Source organism: Xiphophorus couchianus, chromosome 9 (assembly GCF_001444195.1).
Source record: "Xiphophorus couchianus chromosome 9, X_couchianus-1.0, whole genome shotgun sequence".
Lineage (NCBI taxonomy): Eukaryota > Metazoa > Chordata > Actinopteri > Cyprinodontiformes > Poeciliidae > Xiphophorus > Xiphophorus couchianus.
The window spans coordinates 28,637,712-28,661,782 of record NC_040236.1 but is presented as its reverse complement, the minus strand read 5'-3'; the positions used below and the strand labels follow the sequence as shown (position 1 = coordinate 28,661,782).

At 36.8% G+C, this 24,071-nt stretch overlaps 2 protein-coding genes across 4 annotated transcripts in view; both read left to right on the top strand.

The window, feature by feature from the left end:
- The first annotated feature begins 2,362 nt into the window (after positions 1 to 2,362).
- pdcb (phosducin b) lies at positions 2,363 to 6,944 on the top strand. The gene is made up of 4 exons (XM_028027539.1): positions 2,363 to 2,751; positions 3,582 to 3,643; positions 5,368 to 5,516; positions 5,917 to 6,944. Exons 2-4 carry the CDS (start codon positions 3,598 to 3,600, stop codon positions 6,430 to 6,432), a joined length of 711 nt encoding a protein of 236 aa, XP_027883340.1. The 5' UTR covers positions 2,363 to 2,751; positions 3,582 to 3,597; the 3' UTR covers positions 6,433 to 6,944.
- A 10,170-nt stretch (positions 6,945 to 17,114) lies between these two features.
- Positions 17,115 to 24,071, top strand: part of tprb (translocated promoter region b, nuclear basket protein) — a 35,798-nt gene continuing 28,841 nt past the window's right edge. For 2 of the 3 annotated variants that reach the window (XM_028027449.1, XM_028027446.1), the window contains exons 1-18: positions 17,115 to 17,292; positions 17,618 to 17,722; positions 17,816 to 17,889; positions 19,033 to 19,129; positions 19,234 to 19,337; positions 19,418 to 19,582; positions 19,693 to 19,785; positions 19,921 to 20,001; positions 20,080 to 20,167; positions 20,719 to 20,859; positions 20,943 to 21,046; positions 21,348 to 21,545; positions 22,040 to 22,147; positions 22,236 to 22,462; positions 22,552 to 22,715; positions 22,893 to 23,017; positions 23,620 to 23,768; positions 23,865 to 24,027. In XM_028027449.1, coding sequence (XP_027883250.1) covers positions 17,142 to 17,292; positions 17,618 to 17,722; positions 17,816 to 17,889; positions 19,033 to 19,129; positions 19,234 to 19,337; positions 19,418 to 19,582; positions 19,693 to 19,785; positions 19,921 to 20,001; positions 20,080 to 20,167; positions 20,719 to 20,859; positions 20,943 to 21,046; positions 21,348 to 21,545; positions 22,040 to 22,147; positions 22,236 to 22,462; positions 22,552 to 22,715; positions 22,893 to 23,017; positions 23,620 to 23,768; positions 23,865 to 24,027 — 2,337 coding nt within the window. In that variant the 5' untranslated portion in view covers positions 17,115 to 17,141. The remainder of the gene's footprint in view (positions 17,293 to 17,617; positions 17,723 to 17,815; positions 17,890 to 19,032; positions 19,130 to 19,233; positions 19,338 to 19,417; positions 19,583 to 19,692; positions 19,786 to 19,920; positions 20,002 to 20,079; positions 20,168 to 20,718; positions 20,860 to 20,942; positions 21,047 to 21,347; positions 21,546 to 22,039; positions 22,148 to 22,235; positions 22,463 to 22,551; positions 22,716 to 22,892; positions 23,018 to 23,619; positions 23,769 to 23,864; positions 24,028 to 24,071) is intronic. The other variant, XM_028027448.1, reaches the window with a different exon arrangement.

Below are 24,071 nucleotides of genomic sequence, written 5' to 3'. Positions count from 1 at the left end.
AATCTTTCAGTTACTGCTAGTTATTGTTGTATATCATGACTTATTGAGGCTGACAGGCAGATAGATTGGCAGGTCTAATTTAGGGCTGTAATTTGATCCTGGCACACATAGTTAAAACAAAAAAAGATTCAAAAAAAAAAATCAGCTGACTTCCATTTTAAGCAACCGATGCTTATCTGGTAGCGTAACCCAACCTGACATACATTCCCTGTGTGCCTGAACATAAAAGTCCAGTAAATCCTTTAAGCCAATAAATGCAGGGCACAGACAGAGAGTCGAAGGACAGAAGTTAAACGCCGTTCCACGAACTGTTCCCAGGACAGGTGATCTGAATGTGAAGACTGTTGTGATTCAACATGGAGAGAAAGTTATCATGACTCATGCAGGGAGAGACAGAAGCATAAAAAGGACTACCAGAGGTTTCCTTCTGCGTCTGGAAATTTTCCAGATGAAATTGTGCAAATGCATTCAGCCCTACTGTCCTAAAATGAGGCGCTGAAGTTGAAACTAATCATGTTTAATCTGGAACCTACAGAAGATGAACAGCAACATAATCATAACAACTTTATTTTTCCATTTACTCTTTGTTTTCTTTACCATACTGCCACACCACATACTAAAGAAAATCCTATTTTCTCTACATTTATGCTCAATACTCACTTGCTCACACTTAACAAATTAGAATTTTATTTAAAAATGCTTGCAACTAACTTATACTAATAATACTTAGAAATTATGTATTTTTAAGTTGCAGTTTTCTTATAATGCTTTATTTTATTAAATAAGATATAAAGTCTACGATGGCACTGTGTCCAGAATTATTTAATATCAGTTACATTTGGGCATTTTCAGACATTAACTGTCTGTTTAAGGTTATTCCTTAAACATTTAGATTCAGGTCTGAACTTTGAATAGGCCATTGCAAAACATTTACTGTGGCGATTTAGAGGAGGACTTGCTGCTGTATTTTGGATCATTATTCTGCTCCAAAATTCAAGTGCATTTGAACTTATAATCCCCAGCTAATGCTCAGATATTTTCCTTCCAGGTCTTCTTGTTGACAGCAGGAGTCAACGAGAAGACCAAGCCAAGCCATTTAGGCAGAGCAGCCGTTGTGCCCTTGGAGCACCATATGTTTGATTGCTGCTGCGATGTTATTTTTCTGAAGTGCTCTGATAGTTTTACACTGCATGTAACAGGATGCACTCATTATGAAAGGGCGTTGTGTGTTTTTTCTTTTGGTCAGTTTTTTCCTGGCAACCCTTCCATGTGTGGCATTTTTAACAAATACTTTATTTCTTATCTTGATTTTTATTTTATTTTTTCCAAACTGAGCCATGAAGTATGATGCATTTAGGTGTGTTGCTTTTGATATCTCCTAGCCTACTTCATGCGGTCAAACAGGTTCAGTTTGGGTGATTTCTTGATTCCACAGGTCTGTCTGTGTTCTGGTTTTAATTCCCATGATAAATGAAATTATCTTTTGGCATTTTGTATGTATATTGACAGTATGTATGTAAATATGGATGTACAGACCCAGTCAAACTTTATAATTAACTGGAACATGTTATATAAATTAATTACACACAGATGAATGTTTGAATGCTTTTATTTGTTAATTGTGATTACAGTTAATGAAAATATATTTAAATTTAAATATTACATCTAATCAGTAAGAAAACGTAGAAATGTGTAATTAATGAAAACTATGTTTAATACCTATTTAAAGGTTATTTTTCTAAATGTACTTTTATCTAACAAACTACTCATAAGGACTTGTATTTTAATTTATTAAATATGACTATATGCCCTGTTTTGTTTTAACTTGTAGACCGTTGCCCTTCATTCACCCTTGAATGGAGCTCATATGTCCTTGATTCTTGATTTTTTTTTTTTCTTTTTATAGTTATTTTAGACTATGAAATAGTGAAAAGTCTGACCATGGCTTGAGCCTTTAGGATAAACAAAGTCAATGTGTCTCAGAAATCTGAAAAAAGTATTTTAAAATTGTCTTAAGAACACTTTAAACCTAGACCTTTTATTTTAAGCTTCTGTGACGGAAAATAAAGTCTGAATGAGGTGAACAATGGGAATATTTGTTTTGAAAATAGTTGTGAAACACATGATCCAGCGTCATTGGTTCTTCCTTAGCCCGTAGCCAACGTTGTTTTGAAAGACTTGCATCATGTGGTCATCTTGTGTGAAGCTTCATGCCTGGAAGACGTTTCAATTTCCGACAAAATCCCTTTTATTTGAAAGTTCATCTCTGGGATATTTTGTTCTGTTGCTTGAGTTAACTCCCACCATGCCGTTCATACCAGTGAACTGCAATACTGCAGCTTCTCCTCTTTATATTCGAATATAAATTGCTTTCACCAAAGCCCAGTAAGGGGAATTTTTATTACAACTCTGATTAAAAGGAGAAAGTTTTGAAGTTTTGCTTTGGTTTACAAAGTGTAGCCTTGTCATTCTTCCTCTTCTTTGTGTACAGTGAGGCCCTTTATCTAGCAGAGGCTTCTAATTCCTGAAGTGAAATCCTCTTAGGATCTATGCTCTATTTCTGTTTGGTCTATTGGGTCTTTTTTAAAATCTCCAATAGACCTATCTCATTGGCTGGAAACAACATACGCAGGCACACAAAAAAAAAAACACACATGGTCCAGCAACAGATAGCTCCAACAAGTGATCGAGAGAACAGCAGTGCATGATTAACTGCTGACACAAAGGGAGGACTTTATCTGACAGCGAAAGGTAAGATAAACAGCTTTTATTGATACAATGGAATTAACAGAATGCCGATACGTGAAGATTGTTGTTGATTTATAACACCTCAGTGTTCTTTTTTTATTCCCCATACAGCTTAAGTTTGTGGATATTTGTTTAGACGGTTTTGCATTTTTGCTGTTACCACACCAGGCATCAAATAGAAAGCTGCAAAATTGGATGCATTTTTTTCAGTCTCCTTGACAGAACAAACAATTCCTTCTTTGGAGTTGTCATATCCGCATCCCTCTGTGCTTTATATGAGCACAGAGGGATGCTTACTAAAGTTAGTGGTCGACCTTTAACTCTGTACTAAAACAATTAAATGTTATTTCATTTGAAAATGCTGCAGCTACTCGTGGGAAAAAGCTCCCTATTAGTCAACTGGGAGCTAGATGATGGTCATAAAGATCATTAAACCAGATCAGCATTGTGACTGCAAGCAGGGATGGAGAACTCCTCACAATAGGTCACCTAATCCAATAAGATATTGGCTTAAAATGAGTCACACCATCAACTGGCTTAAACAGTGATGCCACAGAAATGACACAGCATTGCATGGCAAACGAAACACAAATTTGCATCTGATTTGGATGCATGCTTGCACAAACAGTTGCTTTGAGAGCCAACGGCAAGCAAAACACTGATCTGATTGCAGTCCTGTAATCCTCTTAAACTGCATTAATTTAATTAAAATTAAAGATTAGAGTTCTTTTGTTTGCTTTGTTCAGTGATTCTACATTTGTAGCTGCAGAGTTTCAACTCCGGTGTATGAAAATGAAGTATTAAAGTAACAACATCACATTTCTTTTGTACAGGTAGCTGACCACAACAATGTCTGGCCGAGTAATTGATTTGGAAGAGACCGCGACCCATACAGGTGAGCAGATGAGCCATTTATAAAAAGAAAACAACAAAAGAACACTTCTTTGGACTGTCTGTGGTTAGGTCAAGTGAAAAGGATCTTTGATTCCACTAAAAACCTAATGGAAAGCAGTTGAAACACTACGTTCCTACAGAGAAAATTGGCCAACAATGGCACAGGACTAAGACAGGTGAAAGGAAACCCAATGGAGAGAAGAGAACCGTTTAACAGATGGTCTAATCTTTTTCTTGTGTAACACTGGGCTAATTAGTCCACTTCCTGGAAAGAAAGGATTATCTCTGCATTGCAACAACACATGCTAAAGAGCCTGTTTGACAGTGAGGCCACACAAAAGACTCATTCAGACATGAGTCAATAGGAAGCCTATGTAAAACCTACATTTAAATGAAAATGATTCACATCCCTAACAGCTATAGATAGAAAGTTATGTCCATCCATCCAGTCACTGTCTTCATTTATTTTCTATATGTCAAAAATTATTTATACTCCTGTCACTAGAAATGCCTTATGGCATTCAAGCAATAAATCGTGACTCATATATAATAACCAGCCTTTTTAGATGTTGTCACTGGTATTTCTGACATATTTTTTGTCCATCAGCTCCAAGTCTGTGTGAATGAAAGGTTCACTTGCCATTGCCCTTTAGCCCAAATTCTCTACCAGATTCAAGTTAGGATTCTTACTGGTTCTCTATCCAACATTATTATTTATTCAAGTCAAAAGAAAAATGGCAGTCAAATTAAAATGTTACTTTAAACCTAAATCTACCAGAGTGATAAATAATCTTAAGTCTAGGTGTTGATTGTTTGATAATGTGACATTTAGATGGAACAGATTTGAATTTTAAATTTAAAAGCACATTGTGTTGTGATATTGGGATAATGTCACCAATGTGTGAAAAGTCTTCATATTTTTCTTTGAGAGAATATTGGTAAATACAGAGACATATTTACATATTTGCAGTGTACTTGCAGATGGAAATTAAATGTTGTTAAACTGACAAGATCCTTTCTGCAAATTACTTCAGATTAAGCTGAGTTCATTACAAAAGAGAAGAATGAGTTGTTCTCCATTAATTGAAGTTTTTAACAAGAAACCCTTCACTCTCATACATCAGAATCACTGACATACCCTTTACATTGAGCTGTTAACGTACCCGTATAACACTGAAATGGAAAAGTGCTGACTTAATGTCTGTTAAAAACAGTCAGTCAACTGCAATGGAGTGACAACTGGACTACAGAAGCACAAAAAATGCTGAACTTTCACATTTTCTAAGAATTCACAGGTGTGTAGTTGCAAAACTTAACTGGGTTTGTAACCTTCATCCTAGAGAGGACTAGCCAGACTAGAGAGGATCACTGCTTTTTTATGCTTTCTGGTCTTTTCTAACAAAAGTTTACATTAAGATCTCATCTAAATATCTCAAAATTAAATGTGGTCATCCAAAAAAAACATCAAACATTAGATCAAATGTATCCAGACTTTGGCCTTGATGTCTTTTGACAACTTTGACCTTAGAAATATTTCAACCATAAAAATGCTCCTGCTACTAGTGTTTTACTAAAGAAGCTTTAGTTAGACAGACGCTGCTTTCTGTATTTGCTTGGTTCCTGCATTTTTCTTTTGTCTGTTAATAAGTAGAGCGAGTAAATAGCTGAAATAAGTAAGTAGACGCTGGTCAGTGCACTGAGCTGAACTTTTTATTCTTTCCACAGGTCCAAAGGGGGTCATTAATGACTGGAGGAGGTTCAAGTTGGAAAGTATGGACCGGGAGAATTTGCCTCCTGCAAAAAAGGAACTTCTGAGGCAAATGTCGTCCCCCAATAAATCAAAAGATGATTCCAGAGCTAACCTGAACCGCAAGGTACAACCCAAATCGTTTAACTAGGCAAGAGAGCACAAGAAGTTTTTTATTTAATGGAGAGAAATACTTACTGAGGACATCAGAGATATTTCATTCTGTGTGTGATTTTTTTCACAGGCATTTAATAGAAAATACTAACCCTAATTGCAATATCAATATGTGCAAAATCACAATCCCAAAAGACTGCTTGGAATCAATATTTGGTATACTGGTTATTTTAAGAAGAATGCATGTCGGCAATATATTTTCAGCAGTTGGATGAATTTTTTCTGCCCTTCATGTTCCAACATGATGTAGATCTCAGTGACTGAGATTACGGAGGATGATGAGAACAGATAAGCAGAGAAAATGAAGTGAAGCTTATTTTTTAACCAATGCCTAATTTCTTCTTCTTTTCTAGATGAGTGTCCAAGAGTATGAACTACTCAAAGAGGAGGATGAAGGATGTCTGAAGAAATACAGGAGACGATGCATGGAAGAGATGCACAGCAAGCTCAGCTTCGGCCCCAAGTTTGAAGGTGTGCACGACCTGGACAGTGGCGAGGCCTTCCTTGAAGTCATCGAGAAGGAGCATCACAGCACAGTGGTGGTTGTGCATATTTACAAGGATGGGGTGAAAGGATGCGAGCAGCTCAATAGCTGCCTGGACTGCTTGGCCACAGAGTACCCCACTGTAAAATTCTGCAAGATTGATGCCGTCTCATCCGGTGCAGCCGAGCGTTTTTCGGATGAGTATTTACCGACACTGCTGGTATACAAGGCTGGGGAGCTCATAGGGAACTTCCTGTCCTGCACGCAGCACATGAACGAGGAGTTCTTTGCAACCGACGTTGAAGCTTTCCTCAACAGTTACGGTCTGCTCCCAGAGAAAGAGCTGGCTGGAGATAACGAGGAGGAAGAACATGACGTAGAATGAAACCAGAGTTTGGCTGCTGCAGGAGAAAGAGGTTGGGTAAAGATATAAGTGAAGCAGTTTATATATAAAATGTCCATGTTTTGTTGTTGTTGTTTTTTTGCTTAAGCAACTAGGAAAATCATAATTTTTCCTATATAACACTAGCATTGGACTGTTTCTTGAGAATGTTTTTATATATAGGTGGTGGGGAAACTTTACTAGCTTGGAAAAAGGAGTTGCTGAATGAGAAAACACTCCATTCCTCATCACCACTTGAAAAGCCAAAACAAGATAACTGACAATGAATACATTGTTTTATTAGGAAATATCTTCATGTATATATTATATACATGTGCATGACCAGATTCATTTATAGTGGTTTTTTAGCATTTGATTGTATTTATGTGTACTCAAAACATTTGCATCCATGAGCTATACATTTTTTAATGTAACATAATACGCACATGTACTGTATATTTATTATGTTTGTGTTGTTCTGATAAAGACTAAATAAATGACACTGGAAACCTTGACTCTCCATTCAAGCAACTTTTCCAGTAAAAAGGACAGAGGATTAATTTTATCTTCCAAAACAACTAATTAATATGACGCTTTCAACATTTTTTGAAGCATAGAATAATATTAAAATATTCTTATTCAATTCAATTACCTACATGTAGGCTTTAGTATTTTGGACAAAAATGGCAGAAAAATCTCCATAACTGTGTAGCCTAGGACTACCATTCATATTTGTTTCATTTTGAAACAAGTTGTCAGTCAGTGGTACACAACAGTCAAAGGAGATGGGAATTAGAGGAAAGTCAATTTTCAGATTTTTATTTTTTTTTTTGGAATAATGCAAAATACTATGTCTTGAAGAAGGAAACTAACACAGCATCCAAAACTGGATTCTACACTATTGTAGTAAGATTTATTAATAAGTGTTATTTTGATAAACACCACTATCTTACAATATATCTGTCGGTGGGACCGACTCAGCCTGCCTGTAGCGAACCGGGCATTTAGCAGAATGATAAAGTTAAAGTCAGAAGTTTTCTTTGCAGCCGAAGCATTTCTGTGTTTAGGGGTGAGGCTGGGTTTTTCCCCCATTACTGCAAGGACAATTACAAAAGTATAAATAGAAACTGTTTTTCTAACGTCAACGTCAGACCTGCGTTTTTATTCACAAACCAGTGTAAAAAAATATATTCTTGCCCATAATTTGATAGTTATAGGGCACAGATCCTCCTCCCCTTGGACCCGGTGTCTGAACAACATGGAGGCAGAGAAACTGAGAGTCATTACTAGACTGAGGGCAGCCAGACTAGTTTATTTTGCTACATTATTATATTTAACTAAATATTATTGCTGACTGGCACAAGCAGGCCTTCTAACATACAGATTTAAAAAGAAATAAAAAATAAAAAAAACTCAAAAAGGGCACTAGGGGCATCAAGGATAAAAGGGGCAGAGGCTCAAGTCCCCACCTCCCCCCTTTGCACGTGCCTGAGTTCCTCTGATGGGCAGACCGGCCGGTTCTCAATCCCTGAGCTGCAGGAATCCCAAAGGAAAATCACTTCTGAAGGGAAGAGATGAAACACACACACACACACACGCCAAGTGGCTATTGAAGCACAATTGAACCCAACATGGACATTGGGTTTCTGTTTCTGTTTGTGCACAGAAACAGAACATTTTAATTTTATTATTTTTTCCTAAAATTGATCATTGAGATGAGCAGGATGGACCATCACACACTCACACACAGGTTTGTATTTGTGGGGTCACTGTTGAACGAGCAAGTTTAGCATTAGCTAGCATGTCGTCAGTCAGTTTACTGTTTATCACAGCCTGATAAAATAAGTTAATCTAACTCGCATCTTTCATTGTCTTAATGAGCCTTAATGATTAAATACGGCTGAGGGAAAATTCCCCAAACATCGGATATTAATAGCGACAATAAATCACAGTAAAATCATCAGCTCTCATGAGATAAGCAGAGTCCCCCTGAATAAGACAAACATGGTGAACAATTAGGACACCAGAACAGGGTTTTCCTAAAATATCTATGTTTCATAAACACCAATAAACCGCAATTCATATTCATAAAATAATTTCTTCCTATTTTGGTCACAACCAGAGGAAAATGAAGATGTAGCTTCATCCATGAAGACAAACTAAAAGCCGTCAGAAATGAAAAAGCAGCAGGTTGAACGGGAGGCAGTGTGAGCTACACAAACCATGTGCTAAAATAAAACCTGATGGCTGCAGACGCCGCAGCCCAACTGTAAATAATATAAGTAGTTAGATAGTCTGAAGGCGACATTTGCAGTAGAGAGGCTGCTGACGCAACGTGACTTGTTACATGAGGACATAAGACTGTTGCTCAGGTGGGTTTGATGCCTATGACGTGGCATAGGCATCAAATGCCTATGCATTTGATGCCTATGTCATAGACCCTGCCTATGACTCTGTCATAGGCAGGGTCTTTATTGCTCTTTCTTTTTCTCTATCCGTCACTTTGCACTTGTTTATTGCAGAGCCCAGATCTGTTCTTGTTCTCGCTATTTTAGCAGCTCAAACTCAAAAACCTACAGCAATCATGCCCAGTAGAAGGAGTTCTCCACCCGTAGAGACCATTACCGTCGAAGCCTTGGAGGTGGTGGTCAACCGTCTTTTCATCAACAACCGGAGCAAACCAGAAGAAAACCAGAGCGAGACTGAAGAGATAAAGATCAGAAAAATGGCAATGATAAGCTTAGTCAGCAATCTGATCCAGAGGATCATTGAGAAATCGGGACAGAGGTGTTACCCTCCAGAAAAATTTAATGCCATCTTTTATCGTCTGTTTGAGAAACGCTGGATTGAAACTGAACCAAGATTCCTCAGCATGAGCCCAAAAAAGGTCGTACGACAGGGCAAGGCCATTTTCAAGGACCTGCTGAAGCAGTGCAACAAGGCAGAGAACATCCTGCTCTACCTGGAGTCAGAGACGCCGATATTTGAGAAAAAAAATAGTAGCTAGTTCATTTTAAACTTAGTAGGTCTTTTTATACTTGTTCATGTTTAATAGTTAGGTCATTTTAAACTTGTTCGTGTTTAGTAGTTAGATCATTATAATTACAATATAATTAATTATAGTTAATTAATATAAGGAGAATCAAAATTGGAAAGTAAAGGAATTTAGGTGAATTTCAATCTGGCACGTTTGTGTGTAACAGATGGACTCTGATCATTTCAGAAACTGTTAATGATTCAAAATAAAACTAAGATTTTTGTAAAGAACATTTAAAAAAAATCTAATGTTATTATGTGCATGGTTCTTCAAAAATATCTGTAAAAAATCTTCAAACAAAACAAAACCCTATGATTTGAAGTTAAAAATACTTCATTTCCTCTTTTTTTTAGGATTTACAGGAGAAAGGTTTGTTTCTTTTTTAGTTAAGAGTTTGATATGTTTTACCTTAAATAAAAGCACCAGTGGGCCAGAGGTGTAAAGTCACCCATATGCAGAGATGTTAAGGATATCAGAGCGAAACTCCGGAAGGAGGATGTTTCATGTTAAACAACCTTATTTGTCATGTAACAACATACAGTAGGTTCTGACATGCCCATGACCTCTGCTAAGCCCTGGCATTTCAAAACCAGAAAATAAAAACTAATCACGCTTTTTTTAGGTGAAGACCTTCAATGCTAACCCACAGATTAATCAGAATTTAATTGAATTAAGTAGTTTGATATCTGCAGAAATGGCTTCTAAATACGTCTATTAAAACAAAAACCACAGTCTGCTTTTAAAGTACATCATTAACTTTTATCTGTTAGTGGATAGAGGCAGGCCAACAGAGCTCAAAAGCCAGACCACCCAGTTTGTTGATGCTCTAGATTTGAGAAGAAAACCTTTCAGTGAACTAATGATGGATTCCTCTTTTAGGTTCAATAGGTAAAATAAAAACATCACCTCTTTTTTTGCTTTTTGATTTGTTTTATTTTTTGTAAGGCTAAACTTGACTTTTTTCTATATTCCTGTAATTTACATGCTAGTCAAATTCCCCTGCAGTATTAATATTGTCTTCTTATTCATTCTTGTGTATGCTCTTTATATCTTTCAAAGACAAGTTAGCATGATTGGATTGCATGCATGCATGCACACCAAATCACGTTTGCCTTGAACCTTTTAGCAGAAAACAACACCCTCCAGTGCATCTTCATGCAAGCATGGCAACTTCCAATAATCTTTGGAAGCACTGGATTTTTAATTACTTATCAAGTAAAGGCAGTCAGACTGTCACACGCAAACACATATTTGACTGAGGATATACATGTGTTTTTGAGTTCACTATACCACATCTGCTATTAAGTGAATTGCCTCTAGCAGGTAGGCCTCCTTGGAAAGTTGCATGCCTAAGACTCATTGAATCCATTTTGATAACTCGAAGTTTTCCTGAGAAGCCTAGACATGTCAGCCAGACTAGCTGCTGCTGACCTAGACCTATTTACTCTCTGTATAAGGGCAGACAACAAGCACTACCAAACCCTGAATGACAAAAGTCTTCAGTCTGAAGCCCTTTTATTGAAGGACAACTTTGTTTACAGAGACTTCATAATTCATTTTATTTGTTGTTTTGTTTATTTATTTTGGACATTTAGAATTGAAGGTTTATTGATCTTTGGGAGTATAGTCTTACATTATTATGCCATTACCATTATGTTATTTGAAAATGGACTCAAAACAACCATATTATTGTTTAGCGCAATAACTTCTGGGGCAACTTATCATGACAGGCCTACCACTCAAACAATATTTCAGAGTCCCACATCACTGGACAAGACACCGTATTAAAAAAAACGTTCCTGTGCCTCATTACCTTTTTATGATTAATTTTTCAGTCAGGAGAAACTTTCAATTAAAAAGACACAAAGAAAATAAACAAAGTTGATAACAACAATAGCTCTTTTAATAAATTTCTCCAGGAAAAAGACACATATGCACAGAAGCTCGGAGACAGGATAACTCTAAATATAAAAACGAAAACTGAAAGTAAACAAAGTTAAGAATAGCAACTTCCCCATTAGTGGTTCTATTGAGAGAAAAAAAGACAATGCTAAACAGAGAAGTACTGAGCCAGTGGTAATTTATATTGGAAAGAACAACAAAAACACAAGGAAATTTTAATAGAAACAATTTATTTACAATAAAATAACTACTGTACGCACTGTGCTAAAAGCACTTCCATCTAAAAGAAAATGAAAAAGTAGACACAGTTAAACATGTAGTCACTGGGACAGTTGTATTATTCATGAAAATTTTACTTTGGCAGTAATTTCTACAAATCGCACTTTGAAGGAGATTAACTGGAGAAAAATGGTGTTCTTCAAAAGTCTAAGCTTTTAGCAATCTAAAAATAGAAAATATACATAATAACTTTAGCTGAAAATGTTTCCAATTACAGCTAAAGTTGAATCAAGAGATTCCTTGAGAATCTCTTTCCAGCAGTTTTGAACACATCCCTGGTCTAACTCACTTAAATCAAATAAATCGCTCAGAATGCAGAACGTGACGGCACGCGACGGTGGGATAAAAATCCTGCAATCTCATTCAACTACAAGTCACAGAAACAACAAGATCGTGTTTAGATGAATATTCTAGAACATTATTTCATAACAAAAGCAAAACCAGATGCTATTTAGGTAACTGTTAAGTACCTAGATATTTTACAACTGCAAAGAGTAGCATTTCTCCGTTACACTTTCTAAGTTCCAAGAATTTCCTCTGCCCAGTTACATAAATAACCATCTGAAATTTCTTTCTGAAACAGGCCCCAAGACAGACTTGACTCATGGCTCCTCTCAAACAAATGTTTACCTCAGTGTTTACCGCTACACTGACCACATGATTCTACTCCCACTCAAACCATTTGATCCCCCCCTTTGTTTACAGCTCTGCTAATTGGATAACTTATGCGCATTTTTATGTTTGGACTCTTGGAAAACCCAGCTGCCATGCTCTACTTCATCCACATAAAAACAAATTTCCATGAGGCCATGTTATGACCCACTAGCTCAGGGACCAAACATGGACAGTGGATGTAAGAAAGTTTATGTAACAGTAAAAGTGTGTTTAGTGGCACTATCTATGAGGCTAAAACCTACTTTGAGTGTCATTGTTTACTGTGTGGAAAAGTATGGAATTTAATTGAAATATCTTCCAGGCTTGACTAAATATGGAAAAAATAAGAGCATGAAAATATATTTGTATAAATGAACTTTGATTGTTTTAATATTTAATTTGTCCATCTTTCTTCATGACCCACCCATCTCAATGATCTACCTAGTAGCATTTTAATCAACAAATAAAAAGCATACAAACACATCTAACAAAACAAACTTACCCTAATTTCAATACTCTACAACTAAAACGGGAAAAAAATCATCTGAATCTAACTAGACCTATCATCTTTTAGCATCAAAACCAATGGTTCAGTACTGTGTCATGGTCATACAACAGTCAAGGTCATATAAATATAGATACTTTGGATATTCCATAACAGCACTTGCAGAATTAGAAGTTTTTATTTTATCCACAAGACTGGCAGGGACAAGAGATTTGGACTAAAGTGACTGAAAGGTCAAATCTGGGATTTTTGTGTATTGTGCAGTAAAAATTGTGTAACGAGAGTTTTCTCAGTCCTTTTTCACCTCCTTTTACTACCAATCTAGCTCAGGTAGACACTGTTTAATGACAGTTTTGCATCATCTTAACATCACTTTAACAGTGCTGAGATGATGTAAAAAATGTGTTGACTCATGTTATTAATTAGGTTTAAATCTTCAGAGTAAGATGACACCAGACTAGATGAATGTTATAACCAAACTTGTGAGCTAACAACTGAGGAATAAAAAGGAGGGAGGGCAAAAGGAAACATGACTCAGTTGTATGAGCATGAGTAATGATACTATTGCCTAACAGTTGGAGAAAAGTAAATTACAGTGCACTTAACTTTCCAACGTTATTTAGCTAAATTTAGTCTAGGTGCAAATCGTATGTCTCCAGTAGTTTGAATGACTCAGCCCACGCATACATTACTGACAGTTTGATTCCAAGGAGACATATTTCTTGAATACTTTTAAAATGCTTATCGTAAATCTTTTTCAGGCTTTCTGAAAATCTTTCAAAGTTAAATGGTTTTTCAGTGATTATTATTCCAGTACATGAACATTTATTGGCGAATGTTTCTATATTTCCATGTTGCACTTTGTTAATAGCAGGAAAGAACTCAATTTGTTTCCTTTTTTTTGTTTAACCTATTAAAAAAAATTACATAATAGATGTTTAAGTCAAAACATTAAATTTTTCCACTTGTTTAAGAACTGATTCCGCTTCTGTTCGTGCATTGTAGTACTTTCACATCTGACACTCCTTTTTTTCTCAGCTTTTTTTTCTGCAGAAAATCTTGTTGTGTTTAGGTAAATGGATTAACAAAAATTAAAAGCAGTCGTAGTACAAAGTCCTAAAGCTTGGAGAACTATTGGTCAAAATTGAAAGATTTGATGTATACCTGGTGGCAAAATACAATGCATTTCTTTAAAACTTTTCCTTGAATAGAAGCTTGCTGTCACATTGCTATGCTGTTATGTGTACCTTGTTGCTTGAATCACTTGTCAACATGATTAAGATCATGCTGCAATGCAGCAACAAGTCCTGACAGCGACTCAGATGACTCAGATTTGAGCTGGTTTGCACTGTAATGTTGCTATAGGTAATTGAACATCTTGGTAACCAGGTGGGACAATTGAATGTCAGAAAATAGTTAACAACCTGCAGCAAATATTGCCTGCAACTCTTCTGTGGTTAATTAGGGTCTTTTGTTCTGTAACGGTACCTCAAAGACTGTGGGCCCATAAGGCACTGAGGAATTTGTCCAAACTGGTCCAGACAGGAGCTGAATACCTTCAAGGTGTATGTCACAAAGGACCCGATTAATAAATAACTTTAACTGAAACTGCGGAAACAAGTCAAGCCTTCACAGAGGGCAGTTACAGGAACTTAACAGGATACACCATCCCTTTAAGTTAAACTCTTAAAAAAAATATTTCCGGGCCTGGTTGTGACTTGCAAGGTTTCTGCAGTGACCAATCTTGACATCCCTACCTTCCAATTACATTACAAGGATACAGACACACCTATCAGCAGGTATTTGAAACCACAAAGTATTCTCATTACTTACTGACTACTTTAAGGCAGATTTAAATAATAAATATCTGTGCAGAATGCGTACTATGTCACTGCTAAGAGTGATTTTTGGTTCTGATTAAATATTTTTGCACCAAACTCAAGCTTTTTAATTTATGATCATTCTAGAGTTTTATAGTTTCTTCGGAATAAAAGAGACCAAACTTTCTAATATAAATCGGTTACTTTGCTGGACTTCAAAATAAAGTCCAGCAAAGCCAAAAACAAAATTAATAGAAAGTGAAAAGCCTTTTTTATAGAGATGTTACTCTGGGTTGATGAACTTGTGCATGTTAGAATAAAATTACATTTCTCAAAGGTATCGGCTATTACATTAATTTGTTCTTCTATGACTGTTTCTCCAGCTGAACATTAAGTTCTTGCACTCCCTGGTCACAAAACTAACTCAGGTTGGGAGACACTGTTTTATGATCTGTTTACAACAAACAGAAAAAGAAAAACACAACAACAGGGAGCTGTCTCAGGAACCAGTACGCCAAACTCCAAACCCTCTCCTCAGCTTACTTCTTGTTTACAAAGTAATCACTAATATAAGGCTTTGTGGACAATTACATCTCAGTGTAGCAAGTTAATGAGGCATGTGTACTTTCCACTCAAAGCATGAAAGTGGGGTTTTGAGTCTTTAAAGTACCTCACTGTGTCTTGCTGCAGCACAAAATGACAGCGCATTGTTTTCGTTTGCAAATTATTAGAACTTTATTTGGTGTTTCATTTAACCTTTTTCAAAATTTTAGCCTAATCAAGAGTTTTCCCATTTTATTTTGATCATTAACACAGCTTTAACACATAAGTGATTAACTATATCTTTAGTGTTATGCTCATGAATAAATATACTACTTAAAGTTTTCTTAATATGCATAGTAACTGCACTGGTCTAAAAAAAAAAATCCATGCTTCATACTGATGTCCAGTTTCTTTATTCTCCTGAAGAGTCACGGAACGAAACTCTAAAAAAATACAACAATACGTATTTAAGCACAATATGCTTCTATATGCTGTACTTTTTGTCACAGTATTATAGTGTACAAATTTTAACAATGTAACAACAATACCGTGTTTGCCAGTTTATCAAAATACAATTGCAGAAATAAGAGAGAGCCTCCTGCCTCTGTCTATTTGGCATATTCCACTTTCAATTCCTCTTCCGGTTCACTTGTATGTGTTTCAAACAAATCATTTTCACTCACTAAACCCACATAAATTCTAACAACGTGTTGCAAACATCTGACGTACCTCAATATTACTGAAAGAAGGACATTGTTCTGGACACGGGAAAAGAGCAACTCACCAACTTCTGGGTTACCATGGCAACGTAAAACAAACGGCAGGTAAGCGTCTGTTACATACATCTTGTAAGTGATGAGTGAAAAACTGACTTTTTTTTTCTTCAATTGCAGGGTGTATAATTTCAATGTGCCTACACTGTAAAGCTTTAAAACCTATAAAGACCAAATCAGTAATAATGTGCTTTTTTCTACATTTCCTTGTGCTTTTAGCCCTTCTTTTTCTTTAACTAGCCCTCTTTTCTGTCGATGTTTGTGTAAAATTAAGATATACAGTAACACATTACCTCTCAGCACGGTTTTAAAATCCCCTTGCAGGTTATTATCAGTGCGCTTGGCGTCACCTTGTGGAGAACATGACGAATCTGTGGCTATTATAGAAAAATACTTCATAAAGTTTAAACTGAACATATTGGTTCGAGATCATTGAAAGGTATCTATGACCTCTTCACCTGGCTTTTTTCCAACCAAGATGCATGAAATACCGTTTCTTCGAATGATCGCTCTCTCTCTAAAATCTCTGACTACTCAATGAAGAACAGATATGTTTTAATCAAAGGTGCAGCACACACACATACAGTCTACACATACAGTGTTAAAGAAAGATAATTGTTCTGTTGTTATTTTCTATTTGCTGAGCCCACTGAGAAATTTGGAGGTCAACTACTGTGTCACTGGAATTACCCTGTTCTAACTACTGATTGCTGAAAATTGTGGTCGGATGTGTTTCAGGTTAGAAAATTATATTTGAAACAGTATTTCATTGGCCTAGTTTGCTATGTTTCAATTGTGTTGTATAAATTTCTTCACTTTAGTTTTTTAAAAAACAAAACCTGCACAAATGTTTTTATCTATCTGATTACATCCTTTTCACATTTTAAATCAGATTTTATGACCATTTGTATTTGAGTAGAGTTTTCACCAATGCTTTTTTTTATTGAGTAATTTCTTGGATGATTACTTTTCACTTTCACTTGTGTAAAAATCTGTTAAAGCACCAACACACAATTTTTGAGGACTCTACCCACCTTTGTGTTTCACATAAAATAAAGATATTTTGCTTGAATGTTTTCGAAATAAACTGGTAATTCTAGGTCATTACACTAGGTGGCAGTACGTATTTTTACCCTCTCGTAAAGTCACAAAGAACAAGAGAACCGATCGCGCTTGCGCGGTTAGGTGTTGTGGCGAAAATGGCGGCACTGCTGTTGCAGGAGCTGGATTCGTCCGAGATATCTAAACTACCGACAACTCTTCAAAGCAAATTTGAGAAACTTTTATTAGATCGGCAGTATGAAATTGATTCTTTAAAGGCACTGCATGAACAGTTTCGGGTTGACAGCGGTGAGTTATTAGTGCTTTTTTGGCTAACTGTTGGTGCTAAACGTGCTGAGTAAAGAGTGACGAGTGCTAATGGTGAAAAGTTTGTTTAATTTAAATGGTAATTGTTTTACTTCCGATGTATTTGCCTCTAATGAAGCTAGTGGGTTATTGGATTAAACGTACTCTTTTTAAGCTGCTTAACGATTTGTAAAAACCCCGTTGGAAGCTAACTAAAGCAAACACACGGCATTCCTTGAAGCTAACTGTTAGATTTGAGCTAAATAAGACAAAATGCTTCTCAGTAAGTGGATTAATGCTTACGGCGTTGGTTATTTTTCCTGTACAGAGCAACAGTTTTTCGAAAAAGTTGATCAACTTCAGCGGTGTCGGGCCGAGCTTTTGTCTCAAGCTCAAGCACATCTTAAAGTCAAAGAGGATTTCACGAAGCTTGGTAAAACATCCTTCGCTTTACTCCTGTTTTCCTATCTGGTTTTCGCCTTTTTTGAGTCTTATAGATCAACTTACTGTTAAACATTTAATGCAGATGAAGAACTGAAAAGTGTTTGTGAGAAGAACAGGGAAAATGAGTCTGCGCAGGAGAAGTTGTCAACAGAGCAGGTAAGACAACACGCCAACAAGCAAAGATAACAACAGCCATGATTAAAAAGACTGTAATCTTCTTTAAACATTTTTTAAGTATCCCCTGAAATCGAAAAAACACGCAAGTAAACTGATCACTGTCATTCTTTGCTAAACAGTCAAATTTACATCTTTAAGCAAAATGGAAAAGTCATGTTTGAATAACTAAGCACAAGTAATAAATTAATTTATTGTGGTGTATTGTTATCACATTATTTAGGACTTTTGGCCCACCTATCATTTTAAAAAATGTCCCAAACTGTACCAATCATCAGGTTTCAAACACATTTCTTCCTGTTTGAGTTTAATATGCTTTTGTTTTCAAACGCGGTAATTCAATGACTGCAGGGCAATTGTATTTTTATAGCACATTTTCAGCAACAAGGCAATTCAAAGAACTTTACATGATTAGAAGGAAAATAAAACGAGCAAAAACCTTGCATTGCAGTGGCAAAGTAAGGTAAGGGAAAGCACTTGACAGGTTGAAAGCCAAACTACATTTTGTGATGTTCCAGTTATTAATCAGCAGTTTTTCTGAAAGTTTGTTCAAGATTAGAGGAGCATAAAAACTGAATGCTGCTTCTCCATGTTTGGTTCTGATTCTGGGGGTGCAGAAAAAACTAGAACCAGAAGGTCTGCAAATTATTTTTTGTGAACTGGAAGGTTCATCGATCTTTTATTGTATTTTGGTGCTAAGCCTTTCTGTGATTTATAAACTAACAACAATATTTTAAAGTCTATTCTTTGAACTACAAGGAGCCCGTGTAAGGTCTTGTGACTACTATCAAAAAGCCTGTGTCGCATTGCACAAAATCAAACTGATGTCACAAACTGGACGACCCCTGTTTGTGGATTGCGAGAGTCTCTTATTCACCCACTCCCATACACAAACAATTGAAATGGTTGAATCAAGCATTGTGGCATGCTTACTTTGATGCTAGACTCAGTCTTGACTTAATAAAATCAACCACACGACTAGTATTCAATTTAACATGTCTTCCTGTTGAATGTGTGTGCAGATCAAACAGCTGCAGATTTGTTACCACACTTTCAGATGGAATAAATACATTTTCCCTGATCTCTAGCGCCATCACATTAAACACCTCCATTATTTCTCTTCAGACTTTGCTTTTGAAAGCCAAAGAGGAATTGGAAGGAGAAAAGCGGGAACTTGTGAGGACACTGGAGAGGAGATCTCTGGAAGTTGAGAATTTAAATGGTAGGAATAAGATATTCTAACTGCACTATTTATAATTTTTTATATATATTCTTTATTGGCCTATAAAAAATTGATTGGACATATCAAGTTTTTTGCTTTGTCAGATGACTTGAGGCAGCTGAATGATAAGGTAATGGAAGTCAACACTAGTAAGATGGCTATGCAGGTGAAGCTGGATGAACATGAAGCTGCAGAAGTAAACATTAAAGTGAGTTCTGAAACGATCTTTGTCTTCATTGAATATTACCTTAAAAGCAAGCTGTTGATCAGAGTTGTCTGTCTCTCCAGTATAAGGAAAAGCGTATGGAACAAGAGAAGGAGCTGCTGCATGGTCAGATTTCTTGGCTTAAAGACGAACTGAAGGCAAAGACGGAGGGACTGCTCACCCTTTCCAGGAAAAAGGGGAATGAAATCTTGGAGCTGAAATGCAAACTGGAGAATAAGGAAGATGAGGTGAGAATCTCTTTATTTCATTTTATGTCATTGTGCTGTGATTCAATTTGTGTTGTGATTTTAATTTCTAGTCTTTTATCCAGTTTAACAATGTTATTTTTAATTTGCAGTTAACCAAACTACAAGATCAAGTGACCAGTTTGAAAACCTCAAATGACCACCTTCAAAAGCAAAGTGAAGAGATGGTCAACAAACTAAAAGAAGTGTGTATTTACAAATTGTCTAATTTGAAGCTCCCATTTTTAGTTTATTGGCATATTTTTGAAAGAAGTGCATTACTTGATGGGGTTTTTTGTGCTTTTTGGATGCTTGTTAATTCCTTTTTTTTTTTTTTTTAGGCAAAGGAGCAGCAGGCCAACTCAGAGGAGAAGTTTCGAAACGAACTGAATGCCAACATTAAACTTTCCAACTTATACAAGGTGTGGAGAAACCTAAGAGTAAACTTTGTGCTCAGTTCCAGCGTTTTTTAGAATAACATTTCAGTCTTGTTCTGACAGGGTGCGGCAGCAGATTCTGAAGCAAAAAGTGAAGAGCTGAGTCGGGCGGTGGAGGAACTACACAAGCTGCTGAAAGATGCTGGAGAAGGTAAAAGCTGAGAGTTTCAGTACAAACTTGGCTGAATTATCAAATTGGGTGCACAACTTTACTTCTTTTTTATTGTGGATTTTTGTTCAGCCATACTTTTGTTAATATTTCTGGTTCAGTTTTTGGCTGAATATTTGATTACTCTTTTTTAAAGAATATTTAGTTAATTTAGAGGGACTGAGGTTTTTTATCAAACACAAACAGTTTTTAAGCACAGTCGGTAAATAATCAGAACTGCTACACTTGTGGATTTTTGGAGACCAGATTCTTTGTTATTTTTGTCTGCTTTATTAATTCTAAGACCAGTTTTGATCTCTGTTTGATATCATTATTTCCTTTTATTACTTAAGATGTGATGACCTTTGAGTCTAAATTTGTTCAGAAACATCTCCAAAGTAATATCCCAGATCTAAATTCCCCGTTTAAATTAAACGGAAAGTTTAAATTAATAAATTAGAATTCAAAATTAATGATTAGCATTCCCTTAATAAATACATGTAAACGTGTGGCTGCTAGTATCAAAGTAAAAAAAAAAATGTTGTCAACTTTAGCCAACAAGGCTCTTGAGGAAAAGCTGCAGGAGATGAACGACGCAGCAGACAAAACTGTTAACGAGTTAAAGGAGAAGATCCAGAGCCTTGAGAAAGAGCTGGACAACGCCAATGACCTGTTGTCAACTTCTAAACTCAGAGGTCAGTTGTGTTAAACTTACTTTATGCTCATATTTTAAAATACATTTCAGTAGCATCTCTTTTTCAAAACTTTTTTTTCTTAGCAGGACCAGCTGGTGCGAGCGTGCAGGCAGAGGACCAAATAACAACAATGTCTCCAACAGCAGCTGCTGTGTCCAAAATAAAACCCGGCATGAAGCTGACTGAAGTAAGCAAATCAGCTTCCTGGTTGCAGCCGTCATTCAGACCATTCCCACAAAGTCTTAGAACATAAAATCTGCTTTGCAATTTTCCATGCCTGACTACAAAGAGAAATAAGAATGGAAAACATGTACATTTATAAACGCTTCGCTGTGTTCTATTTTACAGAACATAAAATTCAGACGTCTTATTCTAATTTAGTCTAGAACTGTTTGCAATTTTCAATAAAATGTTCCATTTGATGTTTAAAATGTTGCCAAGCAGTTTCTTTGTCGACATGCTTGACCAAGCAAGTCGTGTGTTTGCAGTTGTACACGGCGTATCTGGAGAGCCAGGAGCAGCTGCAGCTGGAGCGCCTGGAGAACAAGCGTGTCAACAAATATCTGGATGACATTGTGCAGGAAGTCGAAGCCAAGGCCCCCATCCTGAAACGGCAGAGGGACGAACACGAGCGCATGCAGAAGTCGGTGGCCAGTCTGTCAGCCAAGTTGGAGCAAGCCGTTAAGGTATGTGATGTTAACGAGGTGCAGGCCTGTATAGGTTTATTATTTTATGTTGACTTTCAATATTTTCCTTAACAATGGAGTAAAAAATATTACATTTATACTTTTATGTATCAATATGACATGTTCAGTTTCTCACATTAGAACCACAAACTTTAGTATACTATAGAGATGTTTATGTGGTAGATCAACAGAAAGTAATGCATTACTGTGGATGAAAAAGGACCAAGGTTCAAACCCCACTTTTTTATCAGATTATCAGAATAATAGATTATTAATATAATCAATAGTTGAAGCGTGAATTATTTTCCTTCCTCTACGCAGTCAGTCACTGCTTTGTGTTGGTGCATCACATAAAATCCCAGTGAAATTGTTTGAGGTTTGTTACTGTAAAGCGACAAAATGCGAAAAGGCTCAAGGATTGATCTTGCTTCTGCATTGGTCTTCTGTTTCTACCCCTAACCCTAAAGTTTTGGGTTTAAATGTATATTTTACAGGAAGTTCACCGTCTGCAGAACGAGGCTGATGAAGCCAATAAGCGATCTACTCTCCTGGAAAGAGACAGTCAGAGATATGAACTCCAGGTGGCTGACATGGCTCAACAGGTGGGTTCAAGCTCCTCGTCTACCTTTATTCATTTTTAATTATCCTTGGAGATTAAATCGATCTAAAATCCTTTATTCATCTTGTCAGGTTCGAGTGTTGCTCATTGAGCTGGAAGAGGCCCGTGGAAACCACGTGCTTCAGGAGGAGGAAGTGAGCTCAGCCGACATCAGCAGCACATCAGAGGTCATCAGCCAACACCTGGTGACCTTCCGCAGCGTGGAGGAGCTCCAGAAGCAAAACCAGCGACTTCTTGTGGCCCTCAGGGATCTGAGTGACGCCCAGGAGAAAGAAGAGCAGGAGAGCACTGGCAATAAGTATGTCTGTTACATCTTTAATATCTGCACAGATGGAGAAATAAAATCCTCAAAAATCTGATTCTAAATCTGATGATGTGCTCTTCTAGGCGTGTGGAGCTGGAGCAGAGTTTAGAGAAAGCCCAGGCAGAGTTGGAGTCGCTGAAGGAACAACGCAGCCAGCAGATTAAGATGACAGAGTCCATCGTGAGGCAGAGAGACATGTACCGTGTACTGCTGGCTCAGGCAACCGGAGTGGCTTTCCCTCAACAAGGTGAGACAGTAATCACTCTGAGAATCCGACTTTGACTCCATTTGAATGAAGGTTCTATGTTTGCAATTTCCAGTTTAAATCTAATTTGGTTTCCAGCATTTCAGTCTACTTTTTTTGTCCAATAAACCTTTTACTGATATGGCTTCACTCATGTTATTGACATATTGCCATGTTTAGGGACACCACCGGAGGAGTTTTCTCTGACATCGAACCCCCGACGTTCACCAGCAACCACTCCCACTGCACTCGTGACCATGGCCGAGTCTGCCGAGGCGCTGGAGGCCAAGGCAGCGCTGCGGCAGGTGACCAACAACTTATTCACAACTTGCAAGTGTTTGCATTCGAATTTTGTGTATTTTAAACTTGCGGTTAAAACCCAACAAGCTAAATGTTTTGTTCCTGAATGTACAGAATTCTATAAAAACATACAAGAAGAAAACATAACAAAAATTTAAAACTGGAAAAGTTTTTATTTTAGTCATGTGTAGAAAAACAATCAATAGGAACCCAGTATTTTGATCTGTATTTTTGTAAATGATCATTAGTTTTAGGAAGGCCAGCAGATGGCATTGTTCACTCTATAGAGAAGAGGTCTTTGCAAACCATTGACCTTTTTCTTACCTTTGCAAGAAATAAAAGTGTTGTAAAAAATTTCTTAAGTCTTTCTTTACCAAATTTCAGAGGAAAAATTAATTATCACTGCTAAAACATATATTTTAGGATACTTTTGTAAAGAACACCACAGAACTGCTGCTAGGTTTTCTTTAAAAACTCATACATCTTTTGACGTGGAAAAACTTGACATGGTATGAATTAAGTCTTACTATATTGTAGTTACTTTATTCCCCCTCAGAGAAGATAAATATATATGAAAGTAAATACATTTGTCTGGTTTTATGTTCAGTTGCAGGAAGTGTTCTCTGCCTATAAGAAGGAGCGGCTGGACAGCGATAAGGCGATGAACGAGCAGAATGAAAAGCTGCAGGAGCAGCTCTCTGACCTCCGCTCTCAAAATGCCAAAATATCAACTCAGCTAGAGTTTGCATCAAAGAGGTAAAGTTCAGTGATCCAAACCTAGTTCTTATAAACTGCTTAGAAAATAAATTAGATTGTGCAGAAATGTTATTCCACTGACTTCTGCGTCTGCAGGTATGAGATGCTGCAGGATAACGTTGAGGGCTACAGGAAAGAGATCGCCTCACTTAGAGAGAAAGAACAGAAGATGGCCGCCACCACACAGAAACTTGAGCAGACTGTCCACACACTAAATGAAGACCTGAAAGCTACAAAGGAGAAACTTACCTTGACTGAGGTTCGCTAGCTTGATTTCTACTGTGCCTGGAAAGAGCCTGAAAA